At 38.1% G+C, this 17,146-nt stretch overlaps 1 protein-coding gene across 10 annotated transcripts in view; it reads left to right on the forward strand.

Moving 5' to 3' along the window:
- FAM184A (family with sequence similarity 184 member A) overlaps window positions 1-17,146 on the forward strand; it is a 123,927-nt gene that overhangs the window by 81,699 nt on the left and 25,082 nt on the right. For 2 of the 10 annotated variants that reach the window (XM_040238403.1, XM_040238409.1), the window contains one exon: window positions 10,636-10,677. The exons of the other annotated variants lie outside the window; for them this stretch is intronic. In XM_040238403.1, the coding sequence (XP_040094337.1) occupies window positions 10,636-10,677 (42 nt within the window). The remainder of the gene's footprint in view (window positions 1-10,635; window positions 10,678-17,146) is intronic. 10 annotated transcript variants of the gene reach the window in all.

The following is a 17,146-nucleotide window of genomic DNA, read 5'->3' on the forward strand; positions in this document are numbered from 1 at the left end:
CCATTCAGATCAGCAAACTGAGAAATTTGAGAGATACACGGATCATTCAGACATAGAATTATGGAATTCTGTCGTTTAGGTCTGACTCTCCATTTTGAACTCTGAGACCCCAAGGTCATTTAGCTGGTTGTAGCCATGCATATGACACAGTTTTTACCCTCCACATATTTACGGTCTAATGGGGGAAGACTTGTGTACAGACACCTCAGTAAAAGTCACTCTGCTGTAAGTGACTTTATAAGTGGTCTGGACTGTTAGTACTGTGGAAGCAGTGGTGTTGGGGTACACCAACTCACCGAGCTGGTTTGCCAGTACCTTCTCAACTCCGTATTCAGGGAAATCAGGGTCATCGTGGCTTGCAGTCATCCATAGTGAGAGTGTTTACATCCTAGGTATAATAAATGCTACAGATGAGGGGTTCATTTTTCAGAGAGCTGTTAAAACATTTATCAGCATACTGCTGGGTAGGAGTATTGAGTTAGAGAAAAGTAATATAGCCAATGTGATTGGGTAACGTTTCATTGAGGAGGTCCGCTGTAGTGTGGCTTTTGAATAAGGTGAAGGGGGAACACAAATATTTTTATTCATTTATCAGACATTTATACTCAGTGTATACTCAATGTATCAGACAAAATATACTCAAATTTCCCAGACACTGTAAGGAATACCGAAAAATAACAGGACAACTGGGGAGAGAGATCATTGTGAAAAACTTTGACTTCTAGTCTTGAAAGATTGTTGTTGAATCACGACGGCCGGATTCTTGGCCTCCGGAGGAGAACAATTCAATCTGGGCCAGAGACGAGGCTTGATCGCTCAGAGCTTTTGTGTAATAAAGTTTTATTAAAGTATAAAGGAGATAGAGAAAGCTTCTGACATAGGCCTCAGAAGGGGGTAGAAAGAGTACTCCATTGCTAGTGTTAGCAATGAAGTTATATACTCTCCAATGAATCCAAAGAATGTCTGGAGGTTGTAAAGACCTCACCAGACCTACTCCCATAATTTACATTTTAAGATAACAGAATTACCCAGAAGGTTTAATCCAGAGACTGTGCTCAGGCAGAATACATTGTTATTATATAATCCTTATAAAGAGCAGGTCTACTCCCATAATTTACAGAATTAGCCAGAAGGTTTAATCCAGAGACTGTCCTCAGGCAGAATACATTGTTGTTATATAATCCTAAGGAATGTAGAGAAGGAAAAAAAGTTTGTCCTTTCTTCCTCCTTGAGAATTCCAGACCCCTCTCTCCTTGGGGACCCCTAGACTTCTTATCAACCTGCCTAGGAAATGACTCTCTCAGTCTTAGGAGGTCAAAATTTACTCAGTAAGCTATGAGATTCTCTCAAAGGTTTGTGGATAGCAGAATAACATGCTGAATTTTTTTTTTTTTTTAGAAAGCTTAATATTGAAGTGAGGACTAAATGTAGACATCTCAGTATAAATATCTAAATTAAAGTATGTGAAACAGAGCTCTTGAATACATATGCATCCCTCCATCACCTCGGCCTAAGCCAGACTGCTCCTGCTGGACACTGTTGTTCCTTTCTGCCTTCCAGGTGCATTAGATCTGCTCTTGTCTTACCGCCTCCCCCACTACCCTTCTGTGCTGCACCTGGAACCTATATTTGGTTTCGTCGCTTCTCTCATCTACCTACAAATTGGTTTCCATCCATCGAAAGTGGTGCTCTTAGATTATTAACTGGATGATGGTGCTGCAATCTTCAGACGCACCAGTGGCTTCCCATCACCTTTGTAGAGTGCATTCCACACTCCTACTGTGGCCTGCGGGGGCCTCATGATCTGGCCTCTGTCTGCACGGCCAGCGTCATCTGCTGCCACTGTCTCCCTTCGCTTTTCACAGCCATACTGGGCTACATGGAGTGGAGTTTCTGGACCACATGCACCAGGCTTAATCCATCTCAGGGCCTCTGCATCTTCCAGTGCTTATGGAATCCACTCTGCATGGCTTGTTCCTCAATTTGTTCAATTCTCTGCTCAAATCTTTTTTTCAGAAAATAGTTATTTTTGACTGTGCTGGGTCCTCATTTCTGAGCAGGCTTTTCTCTAGTTGAGCTGAGCAGGGGCTACTCCTTGTCGCAGCGCACAGGCTGCTCATTGCAGTGGCTTCCCTGGTTGCAGAGCTCAAGTTCTAGGGTTCATGGACTCAGTAGTTGCAGTTGCCAGGCTCTAGAGCACAGGCTCTGTAGTTGTGGTTTATGTTCTTAGTTGCTCCATGGCATTTGGGATCTTCCTGGACCAGGGATCGAACTCATGTCTCTTGAATTGGCTGGTTGTTTCTTTACCATTGAGCCTCCAGAAAAGCCCTATGCACAGATTTTAATCTTCAAAAAAGATCTGCCTTGACCACTTCCCCTGAAATAGCCTCCTTTGTCACTCTGTTATTCTGCCTTGTGTTTCTTCAAAACATTTGTTACCACATAGCATCATATTGGGAGAAGGCAATGGCACCCCACTCCAGTACTCTTGCCTGGAAAATCCCATGGACGGAGGAGCCTGGTGGGCTGCAGTCCATGGGATCGCTAAGAGTCAGACCCGACTGAGCGACTTCACTTTCACTTTTCACTTTTATGCATTGGGGAAGGAAATGGCAACCCACTCCAGTGTGCTTGCCTGGAGAATCCCAGGGACGGGGGAGCCTGGTGGGCTGGCGGCTATGGGGTCGCACAGAGTCGGACACGACTGAAGTGACTTAGCAGCAGCAGCAGCATGATATTGAGTCTCTTTCCTGTTAGAATGTAGTTCTATGAGCGCTGGTTCTTTACCTGTGTTGCTCACCACTGCATCCCAGCAGCTTAAACTGTGCCTAGCATATAGTCAGCTCGCAGGTGTTGCTGAGTAAAGAAAACCTGAGTCAGGGCATCCAAAGAGGAAGTTGTTAAATATATGAAGTACAAATAAGTCCACCCAAATAGGACCCGAATTAAGTTTATTTCACTGAGAATTACAAGAGAAATCATAAAGGAACAAATTTGATGGAATACTTTGGTAAAGGAGAAGGACATGTTAAAGCTGGCCCAGGATTTGAAACACAGATAATGGAAAGAAGATGACATCTGAGACAAGAAGGTCATGACAGACTACTTCACCGAAAGGGGATGAGGTGGTGCGTTTGGTTTTAGACTTATTGGTCCTACAGTCACAGGATACTTGGGCATTGTTCATGCTCAATAGGAAAGAACAATGACATGAATAAGAAATGGAGCATCAAAATCAATGCTTTGATCAAGAATGACAGAAAAGCCAGTTTAAGGCCATTGCAGAATGCTTTCTGATTGCTAAATGAGTGTTGTCTAATATGGTAGCAACAAGCCACCTATGACTGCTGAGTACTTGAAGTGAGCTTCATCCAATTTGAGATGTCAGTGTAAAATATGTACTGGGTTTTGAAAATTTAATATAAAAAAAGAATATGGAATGTCTCACTAGCACTTTTTATTTAGTTACATGTTGAGATGCTAGTGCTTGGGATATATTGGGTTAAATATATGCCTAAAAATACTTTTACTTTTTTTAATATGGCTATTAAAATATTAAAGTGACACATGGGTCTCAATTATAATTCTTGTTAGCACTGGTCTAGACTATTTGGAACACAAAATGTTGAATCAGTTTGGTTCTGTAAGCTCAGTACTCGTTCAGCTGGCTCTTAAGTTTTATGTTAGGAAGAAATTCTCTCTTTAGAAATTGTACTTCTGTCTGTTGAAAAGAGATTATATTTTCATCAGTTTTCTGCCCATGTTAAATGAGTAACAATACTACCTTTTAATAAAAGAATGGCTGCAAGCAGATAACTGAGGTAGAGGGGATGGAAAAGGACCCAGAGTTATCACCTCTTCTCAGCTAACTTAGACCATGACCTTGACAGAAGCCCTAAGCAGTGACAGGAGACAAGTGAAGCTGACCTTGAAGGTTCAGAATCCTCTCCTGAGAAATTAGGAGACCATGAAACTATGTGAAAGAAACATCAGGGATTCAGCCTGGACTCTGGGAAGAGAGAACGAAGAGATGGAACTGTGACATCTGTACCTAGCTTAAAGAAGATGTGGTAAAATACTGGGTAGTTTTAGCTATAGGCTTTTTGTAGATTGGTTTTTTTTTGGCCTTACCACTCAGCATGCAGATGACACCACCCATATGGCAGAAAGTGAAGAAGAACTAGAGAGCCTCTTGATGAAAGTGAAAGAGGAGAGTGAAAAAGTTGGCTTAAAGCTCAACATTCAGAAAACTAGGATCATGGCATCTGGTCCCATCACTTCATGGCAAATCGATGGGGAAACAGTGGAAACAGTGGCTGACTTTATTTTTCTGGGCTCCAAAATCACTGCAGATGGTGACTGCAGCCATGAAATTAAAAGACGCTTACTCCTTGGAAGGAAAGTTATGACCAACCTAGACACCATATTAAAAAGCAGAGACATTACTTTGCCAACAAAGGTCCATCTAGTCAAGGCTATGGTTTTTCCAGTATGGATGTGAGAGGTGGACTATAAAGAAAGCTGAGCACCAAAGAATTGATGCTTTTGAACTGTGGTGTTGGAGAAGACTCTCAAGAGTCCCTTGGACTGCAAGGATATCCAACCAGTCCATCCTAAAGGAGATCAGTCCTGGGTCTTCATTGGAAGGACTGATGTTGAAGCTTGAAACTCCAATACTTTGGCCACCTGATACGAAGAGGTGACTCATTGGAAAAGACCCTGATGCTGGAAAAGATTGAGGGCAGGAGGAGAAGGGGATGACAGAGGATGAGATGGTTGGATGGCATCACCGACTCAATGGATATGGGTTTGGGTGGACTCCGGGAATTGGTGATGGACAGGGAGGCCTGGCGTGCTGCGATTCATGGGGTCGCAGAGTCGGACACAAATGAGCGACTGAACTAAACATAGCATGCAGGATCTTAGTTCCCTGATCAAGAATTGAACCCTTACCCACACTGGGAGTGTGTATTCTTAACCATTGGACTGCCAGGAAAGTTCCCACCTGCCCCCCAAGTAGTTTTAATGTGTATTGAGTGTGTGTATGTGTATATCTGTTCTGCAAAATACTGCACTGAGACTGTGATGAAATGCAAAACAGTCTATGCCTTCACAGGCACTAAGGCTCAGAAGACACTTGAAAAATATTGAGAACTTCTAGATAGCACTGTAATAATAAATATATTTATTTCCATTTCCTATGGCAAGATACTAAAAATAATTACAATACTGTGGATTTGAAAACATTCAGTAGATATATGATTATAAAGTTTAAAGACCTAGCCTCTGAGAAGTGTTAAAATTATCTAACATTAGCTTCTCTTCACCTTAATTTCATTGAAAAGCCTGTTATTACTGATTTAGTTTAAATATGAAACAATTGTTCCATGACCTTTTTAATTTTTTGTTTCAGGAGAATTATTAAAGTTCTGATTCCCACTTCTAATCTTAGGTTTATTGGTTGCTTTTCTCTAGATGTTAGTATACTTGGAAATAATATTGGAGAAAACTTTCCATAATTTAAGAAAGTACAGTGTTATATGTTAAATACTTCATTTTGGAATATTTTATTAAGATTTAACATATTTTACTTGAATGCAATGTAAGATTAATGTAAATATTGTTTCAAGGAATTTAGAAATTTAACAAGTGACATTTCTGTTAGTAAAGAAAATTCTATTGTCAGAATAAAAAATTTTGACATATGTTAATTCAGTATTTCTGATATGCTAGGCACTGTGACAGACCAGTAGCAGGGCTGTCTTACTTCCCTTTGTTTATAATCTAGAAAAGAAGGCAAACAGAAATGACACATTAATTCATTACAACCATAATGTTGTATGGGGAAGGCTTCTCTAAGTGCAGGATCTTCTACCTGGAAGAGAAGTGGAATCAGGCCAAGAGAAGAAGGAGAACAGCATTCTGGGCAGAGGGGGAAGTAGGTGCAAAGGTCCTCAGGCAGCCCCCAAATAGCTATATTCTGGGGAATAGAGAGCTAGGAAGATGGGGGAGGTAGGCAGCAGGGTCAGATAACATGGGTTCTTGTTTGCCTTGTGGAGATTTTATCTAAAGTACCATGACGAGCCACTGGAAGATTTTAGGCAAGGTTTGATGAATTTAACACAGTCAGATATTAAAGTCTGAAAACTCTGACCGCAGTACAGAGAATAGACCAGAGTAGGACAAGATAGGTGCAGTTTGGTGTATATTTTTTCCCTCTTGGCAGTCTTTCTTTGTTCAGATTAATACAGCTTTTTAGTATACTCATTAGTTCACTTCTCTGAGGGAATATATTTCTAAGTCTTAGATTCTGTTGGCTTCTGTCAACAGGATATCTGCAAGATATCTATGTTTTTTTCTAAATAAGTTCTTTTTGTTATTTAAAAGTTTCTCATTACTTCTTATGTTACTTTGGGGAAGGGGAAAAGGTAGAGAGTAGTAAGAACTAACTCAGTAATAAAAGTCCATGTCATTCATTTAGTCTTTTAGTAAACATTGATTGACCATTTAACTCTTTGCCAGGTACTAAGTTTGGCACTTTTGCAAAATATGAACAAGCCATGGTCCTCTAAAAGCTTGTCATTCAGTGTGTGCATACTCTCTTCCATCCTGTGGACTGTACCCCACCAGGCTTCTCTGTCCATGGCGATTCTCCAGGCAAGACTACTGGTGTAGGTTCCCATTCCCTCCTCCAGGGGATCTTCCCGACCCAGGGATTGAACCCCCATCTCTTACGTCTCCTGCATTAGTAGACAGGTTCTTTATCATCTAGTCAAGGCTATGGTTTTTCCAGTAGTCATGTATGGATGTGAGATTTGGACTGTGAAGAAAGCTGAGCGCCGAAGAATTGATGCTTTTGAACTGTGGTGTTGGAGAAGACTCTTGAGAGCCCCTTGGACTGTAAGGAGATCCAACCAGTCCATTCTGAAGGAGATCAACCCTGGGATTTCTTTGGAAGGAATGATGCTAAAGCTGAAACTCCAGTACTTTGGCCACCTCATGGGAAGAGTTGACTCATTGGAAAAGACTCTGATGCTGGGAGGGATTGGGGGCAGGAGGAGAAGGGGACGACAGAGGATGAGATGGCTGGATGGCATTACTGACTCGATGGACATGAATCTGAGTGAACTCTGGGAGTTGGTGATGGACAGGGAGGCCTGGCGTGCTGCGACTCATGGGGTTGCAAAGAGTCAGACACGACTGAGTGACTGAACTTAACTGAACCACCTGGGAAGCCCTGTAATTCAGTGGATTTCAATATTTATATACCGGTACATTTGTAAACTGCAAACATTTATCAATAAAAACCTTGTGCTATTTTCTAAATGAATAAACTGAGGATTAGAACAATAAGATTACTCCTAAGAGCATATTTTTCTTATGTACAAAGCTGTAAACTTCTCATTAAGTGCAGCAACTTTTTCAGTTATTTTCAGTTTTTCTTCCTTACTTATAATGGCTGAAAGTCTGATTATATTCATCCATCAAGACCAGAAATCCTGAAACACCTTAATAAGCCTTCTGTGCTGAAATATCCAAGTGCTCTAATGAGCTGAAGAGAACCTCTTAAGGCCGTTTTCAGTCATCTCAAAAACTAACAAGTAGCTTAAGATGCTTTAAAGGAAATTGACTTAATATAGCATTAATTTTTCTTAACATGGATCCTGCTCATGTAGAATACTTGCCAAGTAATACATTTGCATACAGATTTGTAGTTCATCCAGTATTCTTTCAAACACTTACTGGGGGGAATCTCAGCCCAATTTGTGTTTTAAATAGCATCTATAGGTCATGCATGCTCAGTTGCTCAGTCGTGTCTAACTCTTTGTGACCCCACGGACTGCAGCCCTCCAGGCTCCTCTCTCCATGGGGAATCACCAGGCAAGAATACTGGAGTGGGTAGCCATTTCCTCCTCCAGGAGATCTTCCTGACCCAGGGATCAAACCCAGGTCTCCTGGGTCTCCTGCAGTGGCAGGCGGATTCTTTACCCTCCGCCTCCGAGGAAGCCCAGTCTGTATAGTTCAGTGACTTCCAGTTAAATCCAAGTTAAATCTCCAGCCTTTGTCTTCACCCAAACTCAGTCACTTGGTTATCTAATAGGCATCTCAGACTTAGCATGTATGGCTCAAAAGTATTGATTCTCAATCCCTATCCCATCATCTTCACTTCCTGGCACTGCTTTTTGCTCAGAACAAAAACTGAAGAGTCATCCTTGCTTTCTCTCTTTTCTGATCTCTCATGTAATCTCAATCCTGTTCATTCCACCTCCGAAACAAATCCCAGTTCCACCTGCTTCTGTCTCTCTTAGCAAACACTAGTCCAAGCCACCATATAATAGCCTTCTGTTTAGCTCCCACAATTTCACTTTTCCCCCCACAAACTTGAAGTAATCTTTTATGATGTAAATCAGATCCTGCCATTTTCCTGCTTAAAATTCTTTCAGGGGTCCCCACTGAATTAAGGCTCTTTAGTCCCTGGTGGCACAGCAGTAAAGAATCTGCCTGCAGTGCAGGAGACTCAGGTTCGATACCTAGGTTGGGGAGATCCCCACCCCAGTATTCTTGCCTGGGAAATCCCATGGACAGAGGAGCCTGGTGGGTTACAGTCTGTGAAGTCGCAAAGTGTCAGATATGACTTAGCAACTAAACAACAAATATGTCCTATCTCATTTCAGCCTGACAAACACCCCCACATACACCCAGTCATTCCAGCTCACTGACACCTTAGGGTCTTTGAGCTAATCCTTCTGCCTGTTCACTCTTTCCCCCAAATCATCTCATTTTGTGGCTGGCTTCTTCACTGATTCTCACTTTAAATGACACTTTTTTCCAAAGATTTTTCTTTACCATCAATGCAATATCACCTCTAGTCACTTCCTATCACATCAACCTTTTAAAATCCTTATTTATCATGAACTTTTTCTTACTTTTTAATTTATGTGTGTATGTTTGTTTAGTATCTTATTCAGTTCTCTATATCCCTCTGTACCTCTGAGAATATAACAGTACTCTAATAAAAATTCTTTAAACAAAAAAATCTTACTTCCTTTATGTACTCACCAGTAAGGGTATGGTGACCCATCACCACTGCTGTGCCTCTTCTAATTGCTGTTGCCAGGTCTGTGCTGTAAGTCACCCCAGGTCACAGCTTGTGGACCAGGACTTTTGGTTTAGATATTTCCATGGCCTGCAGCAATATGAGGACAGAGGTCGTGACCATATGAGTTTAGATTCCAGATGTTCAAATATACTTCTCTCATAGAAAATCTACAATTCCTATTGAAGAACCTCTGATCTGTAATATTGGTCTAATTTATCAGTTAGTTCAGGAATCCTAAACAACATACATACTTTTTTTGTCTGATGATACTTTAAAGAATGAAAAAATTATTTCATAAGTAAATGACGTTCATTTTAGGTTAACTTCTAATACGAGGATATCAGTTCAGAGAAATATAAAGAGGTTAAAAAAAAAAACTAAAAAACCCCGTGGATTTTCATAAACTTTGTGAACTCTGGAGAAGTATCTCATTAGTATATAAAGAATATTATGAGTAGAAGAAAGAATAAAGTAAAAAATAAAATGAAAGGTATGAGAGTTTAAACTGAGAAGTTATAGAATAATCAAACAGAAAGTTAATAATTTTTCTCAACTTATTTTTTTCAGCTCTGTGAACTATAACCTAAATTAGTCTTAGGGTATTAGTAAATAATTGTTTACCAAATAAAAGCTGTCTTTAGTTTGTAACACATTAAGGAATATTCACATTATGGGGGAAAAGATAATTATATTCCATCTGAAAACTTGATTAATGTCCACAGTAAAAGCCATTTTGCAGGAACTTTTCTATATTATTAATATAAATTTAAAATACTACTTTATATCCTTGGAAGGCAAAAAAATGAGGCATTTGAAAATTAAATCACATTTTTCCCATATTTAGGGGACGGAGAGTATGTTTTTCCAATGGTTTATCCACTCAACATTTCAATGAGCTAAAAAATGAACCCAGGTCATATATAATTTTATCAAATACAGTCTAGGAAATAGGGTTGAAAAGATACAAAGGCATCGTTTCTTCCTTTCCCCCGAACTTTTACACTAAACCAGATTATTATTCAATCTTTACATTTTCAGTGATTATCTCATATTTATTTTTAGTCCTCAAATTATGTAGTCAATGAAGTTAGTGTTTCGGTTCTCATCTGCTCATTTCTCACGAGAGAAATCCTTCTAGAACCTACTTCAGTGCTGAGTGGAATGCTTTGAGGCATTATATTATAGATTTCTGGAAGGAATTTAGAACGGTAATATTCCTTCCAAGTGCTTCAATAACCACTGCCTTTTAAACTGACCTCTGGTTTTCATGTACTGTCATCCTTTGGTATCTTCCATAGGTAAGTCTGCAAGCCCTTAAGCATCAGACACTGTTTTAAAGGACTACAGATAATGTAGACTGTGTCTCATAAAAAGTTCTTTTTTGTCTGATTTCTTTTTCAGAACTGTTTTCAACTTACTTGTTTCTTGAGCATATTATAATTAATGTTCTATGTCTTACTCTCCCTTTTTGTCCCTCTTTCTTTCACTTAGTCGATTTCTGAATGTTTCCCTTTATTCCTGTGATCTTTTCATAGCGGCACTCTCTGGGGGAAGCTTTGCATAAATCTATCAACAACGTAAGTGAGCGGCACTTACACTTTGAACACAGGGCATGTTGCACTTTTCGTTTTGCATCAGCATCATCACCGCTTGAAAGCTTTAACTTATGATATTAAAGAATACACTTTTTGGCCTCGGTAAGATATGTTGTATATGGGTAGCAAAGCTTCTAACTTTCAGCCTTTCGTTTGTGTGTGTGCACACATCTGTCACACTGTATTGATAAGCATGCATTTTATTTTAAAGCCAAGCGAGATTTTACTTCTCAGATATAAAATTCATTATTTTAATATTTGAACTGATAGATATAGTCATATTTTGAAAAACTATCAACTTGTTGAATCTAATAAAAATGGAAATAAATGTAAATGTATTTCTTCTTTTGTTAGTTTGTTTTTTAAAAGCATAGTATCAATTGACTTAAGAGTATCAGATAGTTGTGCAGGTTCATAGATTCACAATATATTTTATATTTTAATGTTACAATTATTAAAAGAGTTAAAGCAAAATAGAGTAAATCCCTTTCCAAAGAATTGGCAATTGGCAATGCTATTCTTTTACTTATGCACACTCAAAAATGCAGATATTAAGCTTCAAAGTAATATTGTTTTAACAGTAATTCTTTTTACATATGAAAAGTGAGATTTATTTTCACATTGAATCCATACCCAACTTGTTCTTTAAAATAAGTTAGCAAAGAGGTAAACATCTTTGAATATTTTTCTTGATAACTTAGGCCAGAGGTCAGCAAGCTTTTTCTGCAAAAGACAAGACAAAAGTATTTCTAGCTTTGTGGGTCATGCAGTGTCTGACACCTACTGGCCTCTGTTGTTGTATGGAAGTGCCCATGGGCAATAGAAACAGATTCTAATGTGCCAGTTTCTGACCTAGAGGAATCAAATCTTGAGTCTAGAGTGGGCCTACGAAATTTTTATATTTCAAAACTGTATCTTCCTACCTCCTTAATTTCTGTCTACTGTGCGAGAAAATTTTTATCTGTTCTTTATGTTCAACTTTACTGTCTATATGAAAATTAGAAATACATGAATACATTTAATGCCATTATCTTTAATGTATTTTAAAGTGGTACTCAATGTTGGCAAACTAAGGCTACATTTAGAATTTTTTTTTTAACAGTCACATAGAGCATAGTAAGAATTTGGGCATGGTTGCTGTATCAATCCAGACTTTCTGACATCAGTGCTAATTGGGATAGAAATAAGAACCCCAAATAAGATATGATTGATTATTGTCAAAAATTATTTGAGTTGTACTTCAAAATACTTGTGACAACATAGTCACTTTCCCCTAAACAGTTATAAATGAAAAGGTGTTCATTAAAATAAAAACAATTTAATTTAAATCTATTAGTAATTGGATGAGAATGCCTTGATTCATCTCTTACAAAATAAGCAAAAGAGATCTATAACACAATGAAATCCCCATTAATTAGTTCTCTTTTGTAACATCATCGTCACTGAGGATGAACTGTTCACTCAGACATCTCCCAAACAAGATGTGACCTTGTTAGTATCATTCACCTGAGTAAGAGCTACCCACCCCCTCCACACACTGTTTAGCCAGCCTTCCATGCAAGAAGTTTCCCGCTATATGCTGTCTTGTTCTAGGAGAACAAGTAATTGTTGATGCCTCTGTTCTTTATAAAAACTTGGTAATTTTTTTCAACTAAAAATGAGAGGATGACTGGAAATATTCTAAAAATATCATAAGGGCATTAAGTAGGCATTACTGTGGTTCTCAATCAATAAACTCAGCTTACAGGTCTTCTTAGAAAATACCAGAAACTTATGGATGATTCAGTATTTTCCTGAATGGTCATAATTTCAGAAGCTTAAGATTACTTTTCTTAGCCAGGCCCTTCAAAAATAGCAAATTAGAGATTAAAAAGGAAAACAATAGAAATAAAATATTCAAACAGTTTCAAACATTTTACATGAGCATTTATGTAAGTTGTTGACATAGTAATAAATTATTCTACTGTCCTCTACTAGGCCTATGTAGAGGTTTTGAATATTGCTTTATATATTTGAAAGTATTGAACTGAATATTAATATCACGTGGTTTAGACTTTCTAATAACTTATGTTGACCTTTCTTGTCAAAATTAACAAGTATTCTGACTCAACACAATTCCACAACTCCATACCTGTAATTTATTGAAAAATGAAATTGTACTTAAACATCCTACTTTTCAAATTGCTTTTTCTTACTAATTTTTCTTGTTTCTGGAAAAATGAATGAACCCTCTTAAACGAAGCCTCTACCCTGGAAAGCAAGTCATTTTTAAAAAATCATAATTTATAGGACAGCCTTTTTCAAAAACACACAGAATCACTAGATAAATTGTTCACCAGGGAAAATCCCATGAATGGAGGAGCCTGGTAGGCTGCAGTCCCTGGGGTTGCTTAGAGTCAGACACGACTGAGTGACTTCACTTTCACGCATTGGAGAAGGAAATGGCAACCCACTCCAGTGTTCTTGCCTGGAGAATCCCAGGGATGGGGAGCCTGGTGGGCTGCAGTCCATGGGGTCACACAGAGTTGGACACGACTGAAGTGACTTAGCAGTAGCATAGGAGAAAAGGCCATAGGTAATATTACTTGAAGAAGATAGTTGGTTTTTCCTCCTTGATCTCATGAAATGAACTGAGAGCAGAGGACAAGTAAAAGACCAAGGCTTCAAAGACCTCTCTGGTCATTGCCTTAAGATGCTCATTAAAGAAGCAGCCAGAATCTGAGTTTTATGAACTCCAGAGCAGTGGTTCTCATCTATGACTGCATTAAAGTCATCTGTGAAACTTCAAAACGAGAGAGAGATTCAGCCTTCTGCTAGACTCACATGAGTATGTGTTTAGACCATTTATTTCGGGGTGTTTTGGTACAGCGTTTGTAATAGCAAAATCAGGTGAGATGATCTGAATTTCCATCAGGAAAGATTAAAGTAATCATAGTGTATTTATACTTTGAATGATGTCTACTGGGATAAATTTGGCTTTAGGCAGCAGAACACCCAGTTAACAGCGGCTCATGCTGTCAGGATACCTAATGAGGTGCCCAGGTACTTTGTGTACTTCTACTTTGCCATGTTCAGTATATTAGCCTTTGGACCTCAAGTTGGTGATGTCATGGTTGCAACATGGCTGCTACAGCTCTCCCTTTCATGTTCCTGAACAACTATGCTAACACAGGAGACTCTCTGCTAAGCAGTTTTTTAATCAGGAAATAAAATCTCTCCCCCTCCTCCAAATTCTCCACATACTTCCTTTTAGCTTATTAACTAAGACGGGATGATACGACCTTAGAGTTAGGTTACTGTGACTTTCTTATCCCAGTCATAATTCACTCCGTGGTGCTGGGAGAGGGGCCTGCCTTCTTGAAGATCAGGATTTTCATTCAGTTCCTGAACAAACTCAAGAGTTCAACTCGTTGTGAAGAAAGAAAAAGGGGGAGATGGGCATTTGGGAAGGAAGAAACGGTGCCTGCCATTTGCATTATCTGTAGTCATTGAAAAGAATGGGGCATTCCTACATGTCATGGATTGTATACCCTAGAAATGCCCCCATGCAAGGAAAAACAAACCTCTAAAACCAACTTTTTGGCCTCCCCAGAAATCATTAACCATCATTAAGTAAATCCATGAGTATACTCAGCCTGAAGGGAGCTACATATTGTTGAGTGTTTGGAAAACTATAGCAACACCTAAGGATCTTGACTCCCTCATTGTTTCATGAAGGAAGTTGATGTTTGTTTCTCTGTTTAAGACATAGGGGATGTTTGTTCCAACAGCAGCCCCATGGGTCTCTGTTTCAACTACTTTGGACATTAAGCTCTGGTCTCTTGAGGTGTGCTCTGGGGCCCCCAAGTAATTTTTGTCATATCATGCCAGATGTACACTCTACGTGGTGAAAGTCATCCATCCACCTGTTTACACATAACAGTTTAAAAAAAGCAAAAGAAAACAAAACAGGAAATTAAGAGAGAGATAAGTCATTAGAGTTTTGGGAGACACATGTCTAAAATAAAACAGCTAACAATTTGGTGCACAATCTTCCAGACTGTTATTTGTCATTTATAAATAAATATAGACACATGCAAATGCAAAAAAAAAAAAAAGAGTCTTGGGAGATATCAAAATGTTAAAACTGATTACCCTTAGGGATTGGGATTTGATGAGGAAAGGGAAGGAAGGATACTTTCCCTAAAAACTCCTTTATTAAAGAAATTTTTTTTCACAACAAACACATTACTTTGGTAGTTAGAAATTATGTTAGGTGGTCTGGGCTCAATTCCAGACCTATTTAATCAGAATAGCCAAGGGTCAGTGGCTGGGCAAGTACATTTATTAAAATCTGCAGAGATGATTCTGATATATAGCCAGGTTTGAGAACCACAGATTACATTTGCTATCTCAGGATAGTCTTTGTTCTGAGGATAAGCTATTTGTATATTTTCTGTATTCTTTCATTTCTGTAGTAAGATTTTTGTTAGGGGTAAAGAAAACTAGAGTGCACAAGAAACCAAAGGTTGTAAGCAGGACGTACATAGTGAATGACGTATCTCATGTTGACATCCTATCATATCCAGTACCTCAGATTTGATATTTCAGTTTCTGTTTTGAGGGATTTCCACAAACACCATTGCAGAGGTACAGAATCTTTGTGAAACCACCCTGTTGGAAAGAGGTAAAGCTTTCCCTTATTCAGAAAAATGTATCTATCTGTCTTCAATTTTGTCTTTTTGAAATTTGTACAGCCTTATTTTCAAAAAGATAGTATTTTAAGTGGTAGAGATCAGAAGGTAGCAATTACTGTCAGTGAAGTTTGGCTTTTAAAATTATTTGCAAAGCATCTGGTAGTAGTAGTAGATTAGTAGAATATTAGTAGAATATTGATTAGTAGAATATATTATTTGATTAATATATAAACTGCTGTGGTGAGAATTTTTTAATTAGGATGAAAATCTTTTCTAAAATATTCTCTTTGGTTCATTTAAAATCAGCAAAATAAAAAGCTTTAAGATTTAAAATTACAACAAGTGTGTAGAAACTTATACCATATACTTCATAATTTGAAAATAATTTGAAGCAACTAGTATGGCTTCTCATTTATTCAACAAATGCCTTTCTGCAATACTGTAATGAGCATATTGATCTAAGTTACCCAGACTATTTAATGCAAAGGGTCTATCTTTGTTTTATTTTAAATTAATGAAGTTTTATATTAATATGTATTTCCATAAAGTGTACTAAACTCTGCTGTTTAAGTTATAGCTATAAAACAGCTCATTTTACATTGCTTTGTTCATTATTTCTGTTTAAAGTGCCATGTAATTTTCATGCTGAATAAAGGCTGACAATTTAATGCCATCTACTAATTTAATTTTTAAAAGAGCAAAATAAGTTTTGATGCTGCATTGCATGATAAAGGCTTCCTGCTTACAAATAATGTTACTGTTTTGAGCATGACTCCAAAGATTTTTAGATAGCCTTAATATTATTTTCATATGCTTTCAAAATTAAGAATATAAAGTGTCTAAACTAAGTATACTTGAGTACTAAATTGCATGATAATGTCTTTTTGCATATACTTTATATTTGCTTAAATATAAATATTAATCATATACCCTAAAATTAAAAATATTACTTTGGAGTTCTTTCAAGGTAAAGTATATTATGATTTAAAATATTTAAGCTGGAGAGGTTTAAAAAGTGTGCTTAGATTTTAAATGTATAACTGTTACAAAACTGTGGTATTCATTAATTTTAAATGTTGTACTTCTTTATAAATTTCATCCTTATTTGGTTCAAGTGTGAGTCAAATTATAGTGAAATTAACATATGGGAGCTCTTTTTGATGAAGTGACCTTTTGAAATAGATAGTTAAGGAAGAAAAGCTACACTGCTGTGAACTGACTGGCTTCTTACTAACCTAAATGCACCCTGATTGGAGGATAGGACCCAGGGCCACCACTAGCCCATGTGGTGCCTGTGTACAAATCAGCAAGCTGTGCCACTTTTCTTTGAGTGGACTTGGATGCATGCCAGGGCAGATGGCTTGGTGAGCAGCTTGTTCACTGGGTAAATTCGTCCTCACTTGGCCCCCAATCATAGCTTTGATAGGATCAGTCATTATTCTTTATGTAACGTAGTCGTTCCCTAATGTTCTCATATATGTTCTAGTAAGTTGTCACCGGGGACAAGGCAGTCACATGGGTCCCTATTCGGGGTCTGGGACTAGGGTTGAACTTGGGAAGAGAGTGGGTAGCAGCCTTGTCTATTTCAAGAACCAGCTAACTCTACTACTTTACACATTGGGGTTCACAAACACACATTTTATTACCTTTTACCCTGTTTTGATTCTTTTTTCTTTGGAGGTTGTCTTTAATATTCACTTCATCCTGATTTTCTTTGCACAAAATGGTGAGAAATCACATGACATGGTTTGTTTTGGCCCTCCAGCTCACACAAG

Source organism: Oryx dammah, unplaced genomic scaffold, assembly GCF_014754425.2.
Source record: "Oryx dammah isolate SB20612 unplaced genomic scaffold, SCBI_Odam_1.1 HiC_scaffold_4, whole genome shotgun sequence".
Lineage (NCBI taxonomy): Eukaryota > Metazoa > Chordata > Mammalia > Artiodactyla > Bovidae > Oryx > Oryx dammah.